The 15412-nt window shown below is 55.7% G+C and overlaps 8 protein-coding genes and 1 non-coding gene across 12 annotated transcripts; 6 read left to right on the top strand and 3 right to left on the bottom strand.

Annotated features, from left to right (window-relative positions):
* Nucleotides 1-97: 97 nt before the first annotated feature.
* H310_02826 lies at nucleotides 98-178 on the top strand. Its single transcript has one exon. It is a non-coding gene; the product is annotated as a tRNA-Ser (tRNA).
* Nucleotides 179-396: 218 nt separating this feature from the next.
* On the bottom strand, nucleotides 397-1340 carry H310_02827 (hypothetical protein). The gene is made up of 2 exons (XM_008866487.1): nucleotides 865-1340; nucleotides 397-813 (listed from the first exon to the last, which is right to left on the bottom strand). The coding sequence occupies exons 1-2, from the start codon at nucleotides 1057-1059 to the stop codon at nucleotides 487-489; spliced, it is 522 nt and encodes a 173-aa protein (XP_008864709.1). The 5' UTR covers nucleotides 1060-1340; the 3' UTR covers nucleotides 397-486.
* A 756-nt stretch (nucleotides 1341-2096) lies between these two features.
* H310_02828 lies at nucleotides 2097-3722 on the top strand. Of its 2 annotated transcripts, XM_008866488.1 has the most exons (6): nucleotides 2097-2413; nucleotides 2458-2587; nucleotides 2633-2732; nucleotides 2784-2914; nucleotides 2961-3128; nucleotides 3172-3722. In XM_008866488.1, exons 1-6 carry the CDS (start codon nucleotides 2161-2163, stop codon nucleotides 3476-3478), a joined length of 1089 nt encoding a protein of 362 aa, XP_008864710.1. In that variant the 5' UTR covers nucleotides 2097-2160; the 3' UTR covers nucleotides 3479-3722. The 2 variants fall into 2 exon arrangements, with proteins under 2 accessions (XP_008864710.1, XP_008864711.1); XM_008866489.1 differs by having other exon boundaries at nucleotides 2961-3722.
* A 203-nt stretch (nucleotides 3723-3925) lies between these two features.
* H310_02829 lies at nucleotides 3926-4929 on the top strand. Of its 2 annotated transcripts, XM_008866491.1 has the most exons (2): nucleotides 3926-4569; nucleotides 4629-4929. In XM_008866491.1, the coding sequence occupies exons 1-2, from the start codon at nucleotides 3960-3962 to the stop codon at nucleotides 4880-4882; spliced, it is 864 nt and encodes a 287-aa protein (XP_008864713.1). In that variant the 5' UTR covers nucleotides 3926-3959; the 3' UTR covers nucleotides 4883-4929. The 2 variants fall into 2 exon arrangements, with proteins under 2 accessions (XP_008864713.1, XP_008864712.1); XM_008866490.1 differs by having other exon boundaries at nucleotides 3926-4929.
* An 871-nt stretch (nucleotides 4930-5800) lies between these two features.
* Nucleotides 5801-8288, top strand: H310_02830 (hypothetical protein). Its single transcript, XM_008866492.1, has 8 exons — nucleotides 5801-5928; nucleotides 5986-6018; nucleotides 6097-6451; nucleotides 6500-6640; nucleotides 6689-6776; nucleotides 6849-7741; nucleotides 7796-8068; nucleotides 8112-8288. The coding sequence occupies exons 1-8, from the start codon at nucleotides 5843-5845 to the stop codon at nucleotides 8235-8237; spliced, it is 1995 nt and encodes a 664-aa protein (XP_008864714.1). The 5' UTR covers nucleotides 5801-5842; the 3' UTR covers nucleotides 8238-8288.
* A 618-nt stretch (nucleotides 8289-8906) lies between these two features.
* H310_02831 (5-formyltetrahydrofolate cyclo-ligase) lies at nucleotides 8907-10213 on the top strand. The gene is made up of 4 exons (XM_008866493.1): nucleotides 8907-9226; nucleotides 9278-9431; nucleotides 9474-9529; nucleotides 9577-10213. Exons 1-4 carry the CDS (start codon nucleotides 8912-8914, stop codon nucleotides 9691-9693), a joined length of 642 nt encoding a protein of 213 aa, XP_008864715.1. The 5' UTR covers nucleotides 8907-8911; the 3' UTR covers nucleotides 9694-10213.
* H310_02832 (hypothetical protein) lies at nucleotides 10088-10957 on the bottom strand. The gene is made up of 4 exons (XM_008866494.1): nucleotides 10889-10957; nucleotides 10741-10831; nucleotides 10611-10693; nucleotides 10088-10564 (listed from the first exon to the last, which is right to left on the bottom strand). Exons 1-4 carry the CDS (start codon nucleotides 10905-10907, stop codon nucleotides 10155-10157), a joined length of 603 nt encoding a protein of 200 aa, XP_008864716.1. The 5' UTR covers nucleotides 10908-10957; the 3' UTR covers nucleotides 10088-10154.
* A 44-nt stretch (nucleotides 10958-11001) lies between these two features.
* On the top strand, nucleotides 11002-14715 carry H310_02833. 2 transcript variants are annotated; one of them, XM_008866496.1, is made up of 12 exons: nucleotides 11002-12423; nucleotides 12467-12787; nucleotides 12830-12965; nucleotides 13015-13205; nucleotides 13251-13359; nucleotides 13414-13534; nucleotides 13585-13740; nucleotides 13788-13887; nucleotides 13940-14008; nucleotides 14067-14185; nucleotides 14236-14334; nucleotides 14395-14715. In XM_008866496.1, exons 1-12 carry the CDS (start codon nucleotides 11424-11426, stop codon nucleotides 14557-14559), a joined length of 2586 nt encoding a protein of 861 aa, XP_008864718.1. In that variant the 5' UTR covers nucleotides 11002-11423; the 3' UTR covers nucleotides 14560-14715. The 2 variants fall into 2 exon arrangements, with proteins under 2 accessions (XP_008864718.1, XP_008864717.1); XM_008866495.1 differs by having other exon boundaries at nucleotides 13015-13359.
* On the bottom strand, nucleotides 14516-15278 carry H310_02834 (hypothetical protein; the record flags this gene model as incomplete). Its single annotated transcript, XM_008866497.1, has 2 exons — nucleotides 14516-14687; nucleotides 14745-15278. 2 exons carry the CDS (start codon nucleotides 15276-15278, stop codon nucleotides 14577-14579), a joined length of 645 nt encoding a protein of 214 aa, XP_008864719.1. The 3' UTR covers nucleotides 14516-14576.
* Between the last annotated feature and the right edge of the window lie 134 nt (nucleotides 15279-15412).

The following is a 15412-nucleotide window of genomic DNA, read 5'->3' on the forward strand; positions in this document are numbered from 1 at the left end:
TGGTGGCGACGGGAGCGGTGGAACGGGTGGAGGACATCAGCGTTCGGATGACTATTATTTAACCGGATGCGTAATACAGGGTAAATTGGAAAGTCTTGTCAGCTTGGCCGAGTGGTTAAGGCGTTAGCCTGCTAAGTTAATGGGGCAACCCGCATGAGTTCGAATCTCACAGCTGACGATTTTTTCTTTGCATTTCACGGCGCCACAGGTTTGGATCGAAAATGGGGACCGCTTGGCCTGTTACGTCGGAGCTCACTGCATTCACCGGCACGCGATGCATGGTGAGGACGTGCGGGGAGCGCTCGAGGCATGTCCTGTGGTGGGCTCTCGATGCTGCCGTTGCTTGATGCACAAGCCTATCTCAACCGACGAGAAAGAGGATGGGATGCGAGGGAGTCGCGAGAGAAACACCATCCTGACAAGAGTGTGACGGTGGGGACGTGCATTATTAGTCACGGAATGCTCGATGTGTTCGTTCGAATCAGCCTACATGATGGAGCACTTGCCCTTGTCCTTGCGGATCGGTTGATACTTTTCGAGGTATTTGAGTTGGCGCAAGTTGATTGCGCCACGGCGGCTTTGGCGAATGTGCTCGACGGCGTTGATCACGTCAAGACCGTTTTCAATCAAGGCGATCGCCACCAAGACTGGGGCGCGGCCGAGCCCGGCGACACAATGCACGGCGATCGTCTTGTCGTTCGTATTGTTCCCGGCGTTTTGTTTCGCGTTGTCTTTGAAGGTGGTTTCAACCAAGTCGAGCCACTGGTTGATGATCTCACCGCTTGGGGGCTCCCCGTCGGGAAATTCCATTTCCTACAAACGTCATGTCAGCGTCACGGGGATTGACAAGGAAAAGAATCGCACATGGAGCTTGAACCCGGCAGTTTCCACCGTAGAGCGAGAGTATGTGGGCTCGCAGGCACGCACAATGTCGGTGACTTGGTACTTTTTGAATTCCTTGATGTACAGAGGGAGGTTGGTGTCGTTTGGGGCGTCCAAGATCAAAAACGACAGGTGCTCGTGCTGTACGTGCGACGGCTTGTTGGTGGGGGCAATCATCGTTGGTTTCTTCGCGTAGTCGTCTGGCTGCAGTAAAGTGTCAGAGGGCTATCCCATAAGCGGGGTTTGGGTCGAATTTCGGCGAGGGTCGAGGTTCAGATGCGCGGAATTCGAGAGGCCAAACCGAGTTTAGCGACGTCTGTCTTGCGGGAGATGGGTTTCTTCAGTCTTTATTGGGAGCGTGTACGCTCGCTTTGACGGATGTGCTGGTGAGAAGGACGACGGCGGGCGGACTTAGCGACGGATGGCGCTAACGCGGCGGCGTGTTCTCGAGCGAGTGAATTCTCTTGTGGGACCAGCCAGTGACATGTCGAGTTATATTTAACCAACGCCATTCAATTTGATCATTTTATTCGACGAAGTATCAAAAGATACAGGTTCTTCTCCTCATGTATACATTTCCCAAGTCAATCGCGAAAAGATTGCGCGGGGCGTTAGCGAATTTTTTACGTGGGGGATGAAGTTTTTGATTGTTTTGACATGATTAGACGCCGCCGTTGCACATCCCGTTAGCACACGCACGATGGGATTTCGACGAGCGGTGCGAAGGTTGAACATACACCCAGCCAAGTCGACGCCGCTGGTTGTGTCGGGAATGAGCCGCGCGTCGGCCCCATCCATCGAGGCAGCGACGGAGGCTATGCGAGCAGTCCCGCGCGTTGCAGCCGTTGGCAAAATGATCCCACCGCGGACCTGACACTTCACTCGATGGACGCGATACAAGTTCTCTCGCGGCGAGCAAGACAACGCACTGGTGTTGTTCATGTAGCTGTTTTTTTCATTGTCTGTACGGGTCATCGAAAGCGTCGAACAAGGAAAACTGGCCCCCACGGCGCGCCACCAGCAGACTGGTTGTTGAGGGCGCCAAAGAAGCGCAGGGCCTCGAGTGGAGCCGTACGTAGCGCTTGGGTGTGCCAGCCACCATGGACCAGGGACCTGTCACGCCATCCTCAGGCTAGAGTCGATTCCTCCCGCGGCATTCCATCGCCCAAGCCGTTGTGATCGCGCGATTTTGCGAGAGCTGCATTCCAAAATATAATATTTGAAAGGTTCGTGGATTTGTCGACGTGCGATCCGCTGTTGGGACAAGGCCGCGGCGGCATGTTTGGCACAGTCTTGACCTATGAAGGCAAACGCATTGCGCGATGCGTGGATGCGGTGCATGGAGACAGCGACCAGCAGCGCTTCGTCCTCGGTAGCTGTACGCCGAGTTCGAAGAAGCTGAATCAACTGCACCTCCTTGACGCAAACCTGTCTGTCCTGCGAACGTATTCCCATGCCAACCCAGTGCTACACCTCGCTATGTGCCCTCTGCCAAAGCAGACCCACCACGTGCTTACCACGTTTACAACAGGTGCCTTTCAATTTGTGAAGGTCCGGTCGTAATGGCGAATGCAGAGCGCAATGAACCGTCATTCGCGGTTTGGAAGTTGGACAGCTTCGAGTCGGTACCATCGCCGGGTGAGGCCGGATCTGGTGCATCTCTGAGCATGCTGACGAGCGTGACGACTGACTCGGCCATCGTTCGGTATGAACCAATGCTTTTCCTGTCCTCATCGACGACGCATGGTAGGGCAATTTGGAATCCCACCGACGACAGCAGTGGCGCCACCATCGCGTCTTTGAATGCTTCGTCCATCTCGACGTGGACACTAGCCGATGGCGGCGGAAAAGTGCGCAGTCGTTCATCTCTCGCACGGCCATGTCATGCTCGGATCGTTTAGGAAGTGGCCAAACTCGGCTTTGGTGGCGACAGACAGCACCCGACCGCAATTGCATGGGACCCCCACCACCGCCAGCAAGTGTCGGCGGCCATCGACGATTCCATCCAAACGTGGGATGTGCGCTCTGGAAAGTAAGTTGGATCGCCGCGCCGTGTTTGTCTCAGCGGTGCACGTTAGGGTAGCGTACAAGATCGACCACGCGCATTTTCAATGCGTGCGAGACATTGACTACAGCCCAAACAAACCGTATTACATTGCGAGTGGCGGCGACGATGGCCTTGTCAAATTCTGGGATGTTCGCAAGCCCAAGACGGCCCTGCTGTCCCTGCGCGGCCACAACCACTGGTGCGCGCTGTGTTGCTGGATGCCCATATTTCACGTTGGATAGGGTTTGGTGCGTCAAATACAACCGCTTCCACGACCAGCTTGTGCTGTCGTCGAGCTCGGATAGTTGCGTGAACCTGTGGCGCGTGAGCTCGATCTCGTCGGCGCCGTTGATAGAGATGGACGAGTCGACCGACGACCATGGCGGCGTCGACGATGCCAAGATCAAAACGTTCGACAGTCACGAAGACAGTGTGTACTCGGTCGCGTGGGGGTCCACCGACTCGTGGGTGTTCGTGTCGATCTCGTACGACGGCCGGGTCGTGTTGAACCAAGTGCCGTCCACGGAAAAGTACAGGATCTTGTTGTAGCCATCCAAGATCGATCGATGCCTCTGTTTAACGAAACGACATAATCGAACGAGTGCGGTGGTGTCGAGCGAGCATGGAGGTCGCATGACATCGTGGAAACTTGTGCTGGACCACCCCCACTCCAAGTGACGGAAGCGATAGTTGAATCGGGTGTTGTGGGGGAACGGATCGCTCAGTGACACGACTGTCGTAGCTGTCGCGTCTTGGTCACGTCGTCATGACATCGCCCAGACCTCACCCACTGCATCGGGAGGTAGTCGCGAGCATGTTTGCCGTTGACGTATCTGGCAGGACTGCAGATCCTTTCCTTACGAGCACGGAGTGAATCCGGCGACGTTGCCGGTGTTCCTGGCTCATGCAAAGAATGGCGGAATGATCCGGATACACTCGATGGGTCTGGTACAGGATTGGTCAATCCACTGTCGACGGGAACGAATATCCGGATAACAGTGCTGCACTCAAGAACTCGAGTCCCCAACGCATGATGAACGCCGACGACTTGCAGTGCACGGCGCAGGGATGCTGCAACACGGCCCAGTCGTACGGCCTTTGTGCATCTCACTTGTCGAGAGTCCAGACGCGCGATCTTTCTCAAACGTCGTTCATGGACGCTGGTCAAAACACGTCGCTTCGCACGAGTCCGACCACCCATCATCGGCCGCAGGGCCTAACGTCGTCGGCACACTACGACACCCCGACGTCAATTCAGAGCGGTTCTGAAAACTCTGACGACGGAGGGGGACAACATGACTCGGTGGTGCGTCGCGAGAGGAATCGCATTGCTGCGCGCAAGTCGCGGCAGCGCAAGTTGGACAAGATCCAGCATCTCGAGAACGAAAAAGGCCGGTTGGAAGGACACCGGAACCGCCTCATCAATGAGATTCGCATGCTTGAGAGCCGCATGGAAGGCAGTTTGGGCACGACCAAGAAGGTGCTGACCGACGACGAGTACGAGGCACTGCAGAACGAGCGCGTCCGCGTGATTGAAGACGTCCATGCCATGTACAACGCGCGCAACATCGAAGATTCCACAAAATACTTTCGAGAAGACTCGATCGTGTCTGGGCCCCAGAACTCGGTCCACTTACGCGGTAAGGACGCGATCGTGCTTGACTTTCTGTGCACGGACTCGTTGTTTGAGAACTTTCAGCTGAACCACACCAAGATCGACAGCGGCGGACCTCGGTCCCAACACTTCCGCGTGTACTGGCTCTTCACTGGCACGATCAAAGCAACGGGATCGTGCATGAACAAAGAGTTCCAGGACCTCTTTGGCAAAGTCCAGGGGAAAACACTCACGATCGACGGCGTTTCGAACTATTCGTTCAGCGGCGACAAGATCGTGTACATTCACCGAACGGCCGACCAAGCCAAGCTTCTCTCGACGCTTGTCAAGTTGTCTAAAGTTTAACATTTACTCAACACGCTCTCCCTTTTCGTTTTGCGTGGAAATGCCGTCCTTTAGACAATCCCATCACATTATGGTAACCTGGGCCAGTCGCCGACACTGGTAAAGCCGCCTTCGTTCGGCTAGAACGCGCCATCTCAAATCCTGCAGGTCTTTCCCAAATGAGTTAGATCGATGGCATTGAATGACGTCGAAGGGCGGAGGCGCCGCGGCCTACACGGAGTTTAAGCTGAGGTGGGTGTATCGGCAGCGGTTGAAATACATGGAATGGCCATGTACAAATCTCCAGAGCCGGGTGTACGTATTGCCAGCTCCAAAGTTGAATGGATAGGGCAGAACATGTTCAGGCACCAGCATTTCGTCGCGGTGCCCATGTGCATACTGTCGATCAACCCCCCTCATGTCTGCTGCCGCAGGAAGCAGATCGTGAGTGCCCAAGTTGAAGTCGGCTGCATGTGGCGGGCTGCCACGCGCACGCTCCGCGCGGATATGTTCAACACGCAATCGGCCGCGTCGTCGTCAAGACTCAGCGGACATGACCCGTACAGCTGCAAGCTATTGCCCCTATTCTTGCCACGGTTCACTGTCATGGCCCAGCGTGCGTGAGTTCATGTTGTGGAAGCAGCGACACCGTCACGCCAGCGACTCCGTCTCCTGGTTTGAAGACGATCCTTCACGAGGACGACGTCCCTCGGATATCCACGCACAGGACGTCCTCCACTGCATCCGCAGATATACCAAGCAATGCCACGGAGCCACGGACGAGGCTGCCGCCGCCGCATCATGGATACTGCCACCCAGCATTACGTCGGTTACACCCGGCCGAAACGTCCTGTGATTGGCTGTTTTGGCGGTAGTATCCGGATGATCCTCGTTATCCGGAGCACCCGTGTGAGATTTGTGTTTTTTGGACGGCCTCGTCGGAACACGAGTTTCATCCACATCGGAACAACGTGATGCCGCTTGTCCCAACCGGCCAAAGCCGCTTCCTGACGCCGCACAAGTGCTGCCAGGAGGAACTGTTTGCGTCGGATTACATCCGGTACGGTCGTCGGCCTCGATCGACGTGACACAGGACGGTCTCATCGATGTGATGTAGAACCAACAAGTCGGGGGGACTCAAGAGTTTGAGGTACGGCGTCGGCACATCTTCTTCCTGTGTGCGAGCGCGCGCCCGACGTATCCATGAACGATCCATGTCTACGAATAGATGCTTTCCGCATTGCTGCAAAGGACACAACAAGAAGACATTTTGCGGGACGGGAGTCGGCGTCGAGTGCGATATGCCCGACTGCACCGCCGTCTTGAGCTACTTTAGCTGCAACGGAGACCCTGGAAGCACGCCCGACAAAGACGAGTGCCCTGTTCAGTTCCAAGTCGGGCTCATGTACGACCTGATGGAGTTTGAATCCCACGTCAAGTCCAAGGACAACCTGTTTGGCTCGGTCTTTCCCGGTCAACGTGTCGGTTCAAGCCAGCAATTCATCATCAACGGGGATCGGCAATGCTGGCACTACGGGTGGTGTTCGTCGCGCGTGGGGCAGAAATACACCCATTGCCTCAAAGTGCGTCGGTCACATTCGACCGTGGTCATTCTCATCGTGCGTGTGCAGGTGTTCTTCTTCAAGCACTTGGCCGACAAGAAGCTCGAATGCATCGACTCGATCGAGTCGGACGCATTCCACATCACGTCCAGTCGCGTTTTGCGCAAAAAGTCACGACTGGCCAAGCGCTCGCTCGTTGAAGAGGACGCCGTACGCGCGCATGCCCGAGAAATTCACATGTCAAACGGGGTCCTGTAGATGGGAGGGTATTCCAGCGACAAGGCAGGGTCGTCTTCCGGGCACTCGGACACCAATCATTCCAAGCGCGCCAAGTCTACCAAGCGAGGTACGCGTATGAATGGGACCGCGATGCCGTGTCGAACGCGACGTTTTGATTGTGTTGGGTCCGTGCCCGCAGATTTGACTTGCCTGTTAAACCCGAACGAAGCGGCCAACGTCGTCGCCCGACCGAGTCCCGACGCGTCACGCGCGCCGATCGGCCTCCTCCCACAGCCTTCCCTGCTTCCTCTGGTGGATATCGCGACGCCGTCCGGTCGACCATCCGCGCCGCACCACCAAATGCAGCTGCACAACCGGTCGAACGACGTGTTTTTCATCATTCAAATTCTGAGCCGCATTGCCGACTTTGAGCGAGTGCCCCACACGTGCCAGTACTTTTCGCTCACGATGCACCACCTATTCAGCGTCCAGCCACTTCTTGCGAAGCCGCCGCCGTCGCCGCCGCGCATTCCACACGGCTCGGTGATGGAGTCGCTTCTCAGCGTCCTCGTCACGGGCGTGGAAACAGCATTGGAACGCGGGTTCCTCACCAAGTTGCGCGATCACATTCTGACGCATCCCCACGACGCGTTGCAAGCGTACAGCGACATGCTCGCGCTGTTTGAGCACGAGCTGCTTGCCCTCGGACGCCGGTTCCCCCAGCCGTGCGACGCCGTGTCCGCAATGGCGGCACAATTGCGCCACGCGTTTGCCAACGTGCTCGGGGACAAGCACAAAGGTCTTGTCCCCGAGCACGTGTATATCCCCGACACGCCGCCCACGAACGTTCTCGATTCGCTGTACATGGGCAAGGAATTCGCCGCGTCCGTGCTGTCGGCCGTCCATGTGCCGCAGTGGAGCCCGACATCACGCAACGTCCAAGGCGACTTTTCTCCCCTGAGCGGCAAGTGGACCCGCCTGTCGCTCCAATGCAGGACGCAGCCGCAGCACCATCCGTCCTGGTTGTACCGGTTGCTGACGGACGTGGCGTCGCGGACGTGGAGCATCGACGACCGTGGCGATGAAATGCTGGTACGGGTCGTCTCGATTCGCCACCGGACGCGGTATCCAGTTGTGTTTTGGTAGATCTTGTGGCCAGGAAGCGTCGGCACGTCGCACTTGATTCACAAATTGTGTGGCAAACATCGCTTGTTGGCGCAGTCGCCGTACGGCCTCAGCAGCTCGTGCACGCAGTTGATCGGGTACTTGGCGAAACGCAACTTTCAAGACAACACGATCACGTTGGAGTATTATTATTGGCCTGCCGATGCCGCGTCCAAGTTTCGGAAGCGGCTCACGCGGCACTTTCGCATGCACCCGGACGATGCCAATCTGCTTGAAATTCACGTCGTGCTCGAGGTAGCGTCACCAGAACGAGCGTCCGTCATACCGTCCGCTGTAGGTGTGCAAACCTCCTCCAGACAACCAACTGGCCAAGACCCCCATGGAGCGCCTCACGTTTCCTGCCGACTGGCATGTCGAGTCGAGCTCGATCGACACGTATGCGCGGGTTGTCGACCGCGTTTGAAAGTATTTTTAATATTTTGCTCCAACGAGGATTTCATGAAATATTGCGGTCTCATGTGTCGTTGTTTTGAATTGACTGTAACGTCGTTACTGTACTACGAAGTGTTCTGTCAAATCGATTCAAATTTGGAGGTCTCGTCGAATCGACTGTTTTGGCAAATCGAATTGAAAATCGTCTGTAAATTTTTAAAAATTTCTATTATTATATAGAACCAAAAATTTATAATCATTTTTTGTTTATAAATAAGGTAAAAACCAATCAAAACACATTATTACTATGTCGTTTTCCTTCACCTGCTGCGCTGTCTTTACCGGCGATGGAGCTCACACAAAGCACCCCACCGAGTCACCGATACAACACACGGTCTTCCTAGTCACAACCAGCTTCGGATAGAGCAACCTGCCACGCACGGATCTGGTCTGTGTCCCCCGACGAGCCAACTCTCAACGACTTTGACATGGTCATCACAAAAATCAATAGTATTCAGTTTTGTATGGTATACTTATTTTAGTATTTTTGGAGTCAAGTCGATTCAGCAAATCGACTCAGGAGTCCAAATTTCACTGAAAAAGACAAAATGTATACGGAATTTTCAATTTGCTAGGTGCCTTCCGGTTGGGAGAGGATTTATCCGGTTTCTCGGACCACACCGACATGGCACACTCAAAACAGCCATGGACGGGGTCCGGGCGCTGAAGAAAGCTCTCCGCAAGGACATCGACCAGAAACTACGGCAGCTCACTGCTGATGAGATTGCCGAAGCGAGCGCACAACTCACGGCGCATCTCATTCAACATCCAGCTTTTGTCATGGCAAAAACAGTGTGTGCATACTTGCCCATGCCGAACGAAGCGTCCACGTCCGGCATCATCGACGAGATTTTTGCCCAAGGCAAAAAGCTGTACGTTCCAAAAGTCACCGGTCCTCGGTCCGAAGATATGGTGATGCTGCATGTGGCTTCGCAACGTGACATCGACGCGTTTCCCAAGGTAACTCTCCGTTCTGTCGACGACACTGTCACCGTGCAGCGCTTATGACAGAGCAAATGGAACATTCCCGAGCCATGGTTCGAGCATCCCCACGGCGGTCTGCGTGATAGTGCACTGGATGAAGTAGATCTCGACTTGATCCTCGTCCCTGGCGTTGCCTTTGACGGGCAGTGCAACCGGTTGGGCCATGGCAAGGGATACTATGGTCCGTGGTTGCAAAATATGTGTTCGTCATGACTGTGTCTAGACTGCTTCTTCGATCGATATGCGTCCAAGACGAATGGGTTATTGCCACCCATGCTGGTACAGCACGGAGAACTCGTTGCACGTCATTCACTTGGTTTCATCAGGGCGTTGCGCTGGCCGAGCAGATCGTATCGCGAGTTCCAACTTGCGAACACGACAAAGCGTTGGACGCAGTTGTCACTCCACATGGCGTCGTCTCGACTCGGTCGTCCACGTCATGACGCCCGCGGTCTCTCTTCTGGCATCTCCTGTGCGTTTTCAAATAACCACCAATCTAGCCCGTGGCCGCTTTGCACAGCGGCACTCGAACGCTTGAGCCCGTTCTGATCTTCACGATGGAGGTGGATGAACCACGATGTGAGCATAGGATGCCAGCGATGTTTTCACCGCGATGTCTCGAGGGATTTTGTCGTGACTTGCCAAGACAAAGATATGTCCGATGTGGTGACTTGCGTGTTGGCGAATTTGCGGGCGAATCTCCAACGACGACGATGGCGAGCGAGCTGCAACAAGCACGCCATGGGCTTGGCATTCTGGTGCTCATCACGGTCTACCGACGCGATGAAATGATCCACGAACATGCATGACACCGTTTTGAAGGGAGAGAAGCACACATGGAAAAACAGAATGGATCATGTCAATGCAAGTGGGCTCATGCCAACGAGACCAGTCGCTCCCCAGTCTACATGAGGACGCAGCACGAGTTGGTCTTCTTCGCTTGCTTGTAAAATACTTTGGACTGGCTGCTCAAGTCTTGCGACTTTTGCACGAGGTCGTCGAGCTTTTCGCCACGTTCGAGCACGCTGTCGATCGTCTTGGACAGCACGGCGGTGGTTTCGTCCAACTCCTTTTGAATTGCCGAGATCTTGTCGGCCTTGGACGGGTCTTGGTAGTCCTCCAACGCTTTCACCAGCGGCGCCCAATCCGGGTTGGCAGCGTTCGGACTCGTGCGCCACTCGCCGTTCGTTTCTTTGTGGAATTCTTCGAGGAACTTGTTCATCAAGGCAAACGCGACACGGGGAGGGTACTCTTGGTCGCACACAACGATGCCAGCCAAACCGTCTTGACGCACGTACACGTGGCAGTTGTACTCTGCGCAAACGGCGGTCGGCACAACACAGTCGGTTGAATTCGGTACCTTCGTGTTGAATGGATTGTCGCTGACCCTTGGGTGTTCGCTTGATGAATGTGCGGCTGAAAAAGTTGATCATATCGCGGACCCTGAGGAATAGACAACATGAGCGTCCATCTCGCTCGTTCCGTCGTACGTGGATCGTTTGAAGTAACTGAACGAGTTGAGGTCGAATGCGCTTGCAAGGATGGGAGGTTCAGCCTCACCTTGCTCCGCCCGAAGGAATTCTATCGACACATAGGAGATCAACCACGAAACCACGCCGCCGGGAGTACGCTACGCACGGATCGCGACGATCTTCATGGCGCTTCCGGCTTCTTGATGGAGAACGACGGCGGAAAATATTAAATTGACCCGGGTTTCCATATTGTAGCCAGTATAAACCCCCGTGGATTCAGCGCATTTGTATTACATACACGGCGGTCGAAATAAAATAAAAACGCCTCGCTCCAAGAATGTGTGTCGCGCGTTTGCGTCGCTCAACGGCCCACCCGCGCCGCCATCTTGCCGGCGCAAGCGACTCCGCCATTAGAATATCGACGTGGACATGCATGTGCTGGATGGACACCACGTCGTCCAAGATGTAGTGGCATCGCGTGGAATAGCAGTGTCTGGATGTCCGGGAACCCATTCGAGAGATACTCGACACAATTGTTTGTGCGAAATATGAGATACCGGCCGCCGACCCGAGGACCCATGAAGATCTTCGCTCCTTATTGTAGCAAGCTGGTGTAGCACACGCCAGGACGCGGCGGTGGCGAATACCTTGCGCTGCCTCGCCCGTCGCTTCGCACGGTGGAAACCCTCGAAGATCAGGCGATGGCTCTGTTGTGGTATGATTTTTCACGTATATTTCGATATTTGCCATTTTCGAAAAATCCAGTTTATGTACGGATAATTTCATCAAGATTATCCGGGATGGCGGCGCCAATCATTGCGCCACGATTGACGGACGCATTCAGAATGGTCGCGGCAGTCGCGACTGCTGTCGACAGGCACACGTTCGACGAATGCACTGGAAGATGTCGACTTCCAGCGAAATTCATGCAGGAGAACAAGTTGTTCAATGGATCTCCTGTGGCTGTGCACGTCAACGGCTCCACGTACCTTGGCAAAGCCCACGCGTGTCGACATCGCGATGCATTCGCTGCAGACACGTCCATTTCGATTGCTGCCACGCACCCACTGCTTGAAAAGCTGCCCAAGATACGTCTGGAGCATGTAAATGGCCACGGAAACGAAATATTCATTTCCATCATCCCCACAGCCTTCAAAGCAGCGGCGTCTGTGTCGCTCGAGCCCATCCCGACCAAGGACGCCGACAAAGCCGAAATCAACAAGCTGCTCGAAAATTCCATTTCCCTTCGAATCCTCCAAGATGCATGCCGTCGGCTAGTTCTCCACGAGTCATGCATCGTTCAACTCCGACATCCGCATGGCGCGACGACGTCGACAACCATCTCTTTTCGCGTGCACAGGACGCTCCCTGTCGGACTGGTGCGGATCGTTCGAGCGACGCGAGTGCTGCTGTTCCAAGCAACAGACGAAAACAGTGGTGATGCTCTGGCCACCGACGTGGTGCAGCCCACAGCGGTCCAACCGTCGTCCGTACCTGGCGCAGATGCTACCACAGCGAGCATTGGCGGTCTTCATGATGAGTTGAAGAAGCTGGAAGAGCTGATTTACATGGCAGTTGAGTACCCGAACCTTGAGCGCGACATGGGCATTCAACTGCCGAAAGGCGTGCTTCTCTCTGGTCCTCCAGGAGTTGGCAAGACATTGCTAGTTCGCACTGCGACGGCTCGATGCCAAGCCAGTGGTAACCCCGCCGTCGACCGTTTCCAGACATGACATGCACGTAGGAATCTGTCAGTTGATGCTCCGGGTGATCAATGGCGCCGAGATCTTATCGGGGGGCATTGGCGATGCCGAAGCGGCGCTGCGGACGCTCTTTGCCGATGGCCGCGAGTTCACAAAGCAGTCGCAAACCCATGTGTTTTGTTTGTTTCTGGACGAGCTGGATGCGCTGTGTCCTCGCCGGGATGCCAGCGGCCGCGCCCATAGCCGCATCGTGGCGCAGCTGCTGACCCTCATGGACGGTGTCGACGCGTCCCAGAGCCGAATGCTCGTGTTTGGTGCAACCAACCTGCCCAACGCGATCGATCCCGCGCTTCGACGACCAGGTGCTCGTCGGTACACAATTCTTGTGTTGAACAGGACGGTAGGTCGATTCGATCGAGAAGTCGCGCTGCGGGCCCCCGACGTCGGCGATCGAGTCGAGATTTTCAAAGTGCATTTAAAGCATGTGCCGCTGGAACGTCCTCTGACCGTGCATGCTGTCTCGACCGCCCTCGCGGACCAGTACGATTGACATTCGTGTGCACCGTCGACGATCAACTGTGTGGGGTAGGTGCGTGGGTTTTGTCGGCGCCGACATTGCGGCGCTGTGCCGCCAGGCGTGCATGATAGCGCTCGCTCGAATCGGCACCGCTGGCAAAACACACACGCCGCAGATTCTCAAGTTCCTGCGCAACCAGCAACTGTCGGCCATGTACTGGACCAACTACACGACGCACCAGCCCACGTTGGACCTGTGCCACGGTGTGAAAACGGGTGGATGGTATTCCATCGATGACAAAACTGTAGCTCTGGCCCAGCTCTCGGTGGCACCCAAGACGGTCGTCACGATGGCTGACTTCACCGACGCGATCGAGTTTGTTCAGGCGTCGTCGCTGCGCGGCGCCAACACGATTCGGTCGGCTCTGTCCATCGACACTCGATGGAGATCGCTCATGCCGTGATGCTGTAGCAAATCCAAGAGCACGACTTGGACCGACATCGGTGGCCTCGACGCCGTCAAGACGTCGTTGCAGCAAGCGGTGGAGTGGCCCCTGGCGTTTCCAGATTCGTTTTCACGACTGGGTTTGAAAGTACACTCCCATGCACACACTCGCGCGCGCGTTGATGCTGTTGGCACTAGCCACCGCGGGGAATTCTGCTGTATGGCCCGCCGGGTTGTAGCAAAAGCACGATCGTTCGAGCTTGTGCATGCGCATCCCATGCCACGTTCCTCAGTCTCAGCGCCGCCCACGTTTTTTCGCCGTTCGTTGGCGATGCCGAAGCCGCGATCCGTCAAGTACATGATGATGACCCAGTGGATGGTTCGTCTCACGTCGGCGCCAGATCTTTCGAGACGCGCGCGCGGCGACGCCAGCCATCATTTTCATGGACGAAATCGACGCGATTGTGACCAAGCGCGAGTTTGAACAAGGCGGGCGTGGAGGTGTCGTGCTGTGAAGATGATGATGGTTGCCCTCGATGAAATTCGCGGATAGGATCTGGCATGGAACTGCGAGTCCTGTCCACGTTGCTCAACGAAATGGACGGCGTCGAAGCCGCGGACGGTACCCGCACACAATATATATCTGGTTGCGTGTCGTCCATACGTGTGTGTGTGGCTAGGATTGCTCGTGATCGGGGCAACAAATCGACCCGACATGATCGATGCCGCGCTGCTGCGGCCTGGCCGATTCGATCGAGTGGTGTACGTCCCGCTGCCCGACGAATCCGATCGGCACAAGGTACAGTCTTGTTCTTGATGGAAGCGATGACGACCATCCCATGTTGGTAGATCTTGCAAATCCACACCAAACACGCGGCGCTCGCCAAGGACGTCGACCTCATGTGGCTTGCGCACGAGGCGGACATGTTTAGCGGCGCCGAATTGGAGGTATACCGTTGTCGGAGTCATGTGGTCCTTACCAACCCCACCCACCATTTGCATGGACAGAACGTGTGCCGGGAAGCAGCGCTGCTGGCGTTGCGGGACAACATCATGGCGACCGAGATCGAGATGACGCACTTTCAGCAGGCGCTGCGGTCCGCGTCGCCGGTCTCGACAAACGCATCGCTCCAAGTGTACAAAGCTTTTTCCAGCAGACAAGGACCCAACTAATCGATGTATGGGGCGACTCATGCCGCGTCGGTCGGCCATTCGAATGGGACGACGTTCGCAGCTTTCCAGTACGCGTCGCCGTAGTTGATGAGGATTTGAGCGTCCGCTGCAACATGTCGCTGGGTTTTCTAATCAATCGAAATCGGTCAATGCGGACGGCGGGTGGTGGGACGTCGTCGACGTACACAGAGCATGCGGAGGATGCCGGTGCACACGGCCGACGTAAACGCTGCGTTGGGATGTGTCGAGCTGTGGTTGATGCAGCGCATGGCGTTTCCATATTCAGCGGCGCTGATGCACATGTTGCCGTGTTCGTACGTGGACGGATATGCGAGACCGTAGTTGTCGAACGCGCCGCCGCGATCGACATGGACCACGCCCGTGTACTCGCCGAGCAGCGTGTTTGGTGGAATGTCTTGGGTGGCGAAGAGACCCATCTGAGCGCCAATACCAGGGATTTCAACTGGCCGCATTTCGATGTGCGGGTGCACAAGTCCGGCCTCGACCGCGGCGCGATCGGGGTCGTCCAAGACGGGAAACCCCGACGCAAACCCCCAGTACGAGTAATTTCGAAGGTCGCGCGAGCTCTCAAAGAGAAGGTGGCGGGTGTAGATGCACTTCATGACCGCGCTCGCTTCGTCGCACGTTATGGAGCGCCCGCAAAACGCGACCGTTCCTTCCGCATCGACCGGGTCGCCGTCGTCCAAGCAGTGCACCATCTCGTCGATGGCATGGAGCCCCGACCTCAATTCAAAGAGAGAGTCCAATGACATAGATTGCAACATGTAAGCAAATATATTCCTAATTAAAACATGACTACTTGGTTATAAAGAAAACGGTCGTACGTTTCGCG

The sequence above is a fragment of the Aphanomyces invadans genome, assembly GCF_000520115.1.
Source record: "Aphanomyces invadans strain NJM9701 unplaced genomic scaffold supercont1.4, whole genome shotgun sequence".
Taxonomy (NCBI): Eukaryota; Oomycota; class Saprolegniomycetes; order Saprolegniales; family Verrucalvaceae; genus Aphanomyces; species Aphanomyces invadans.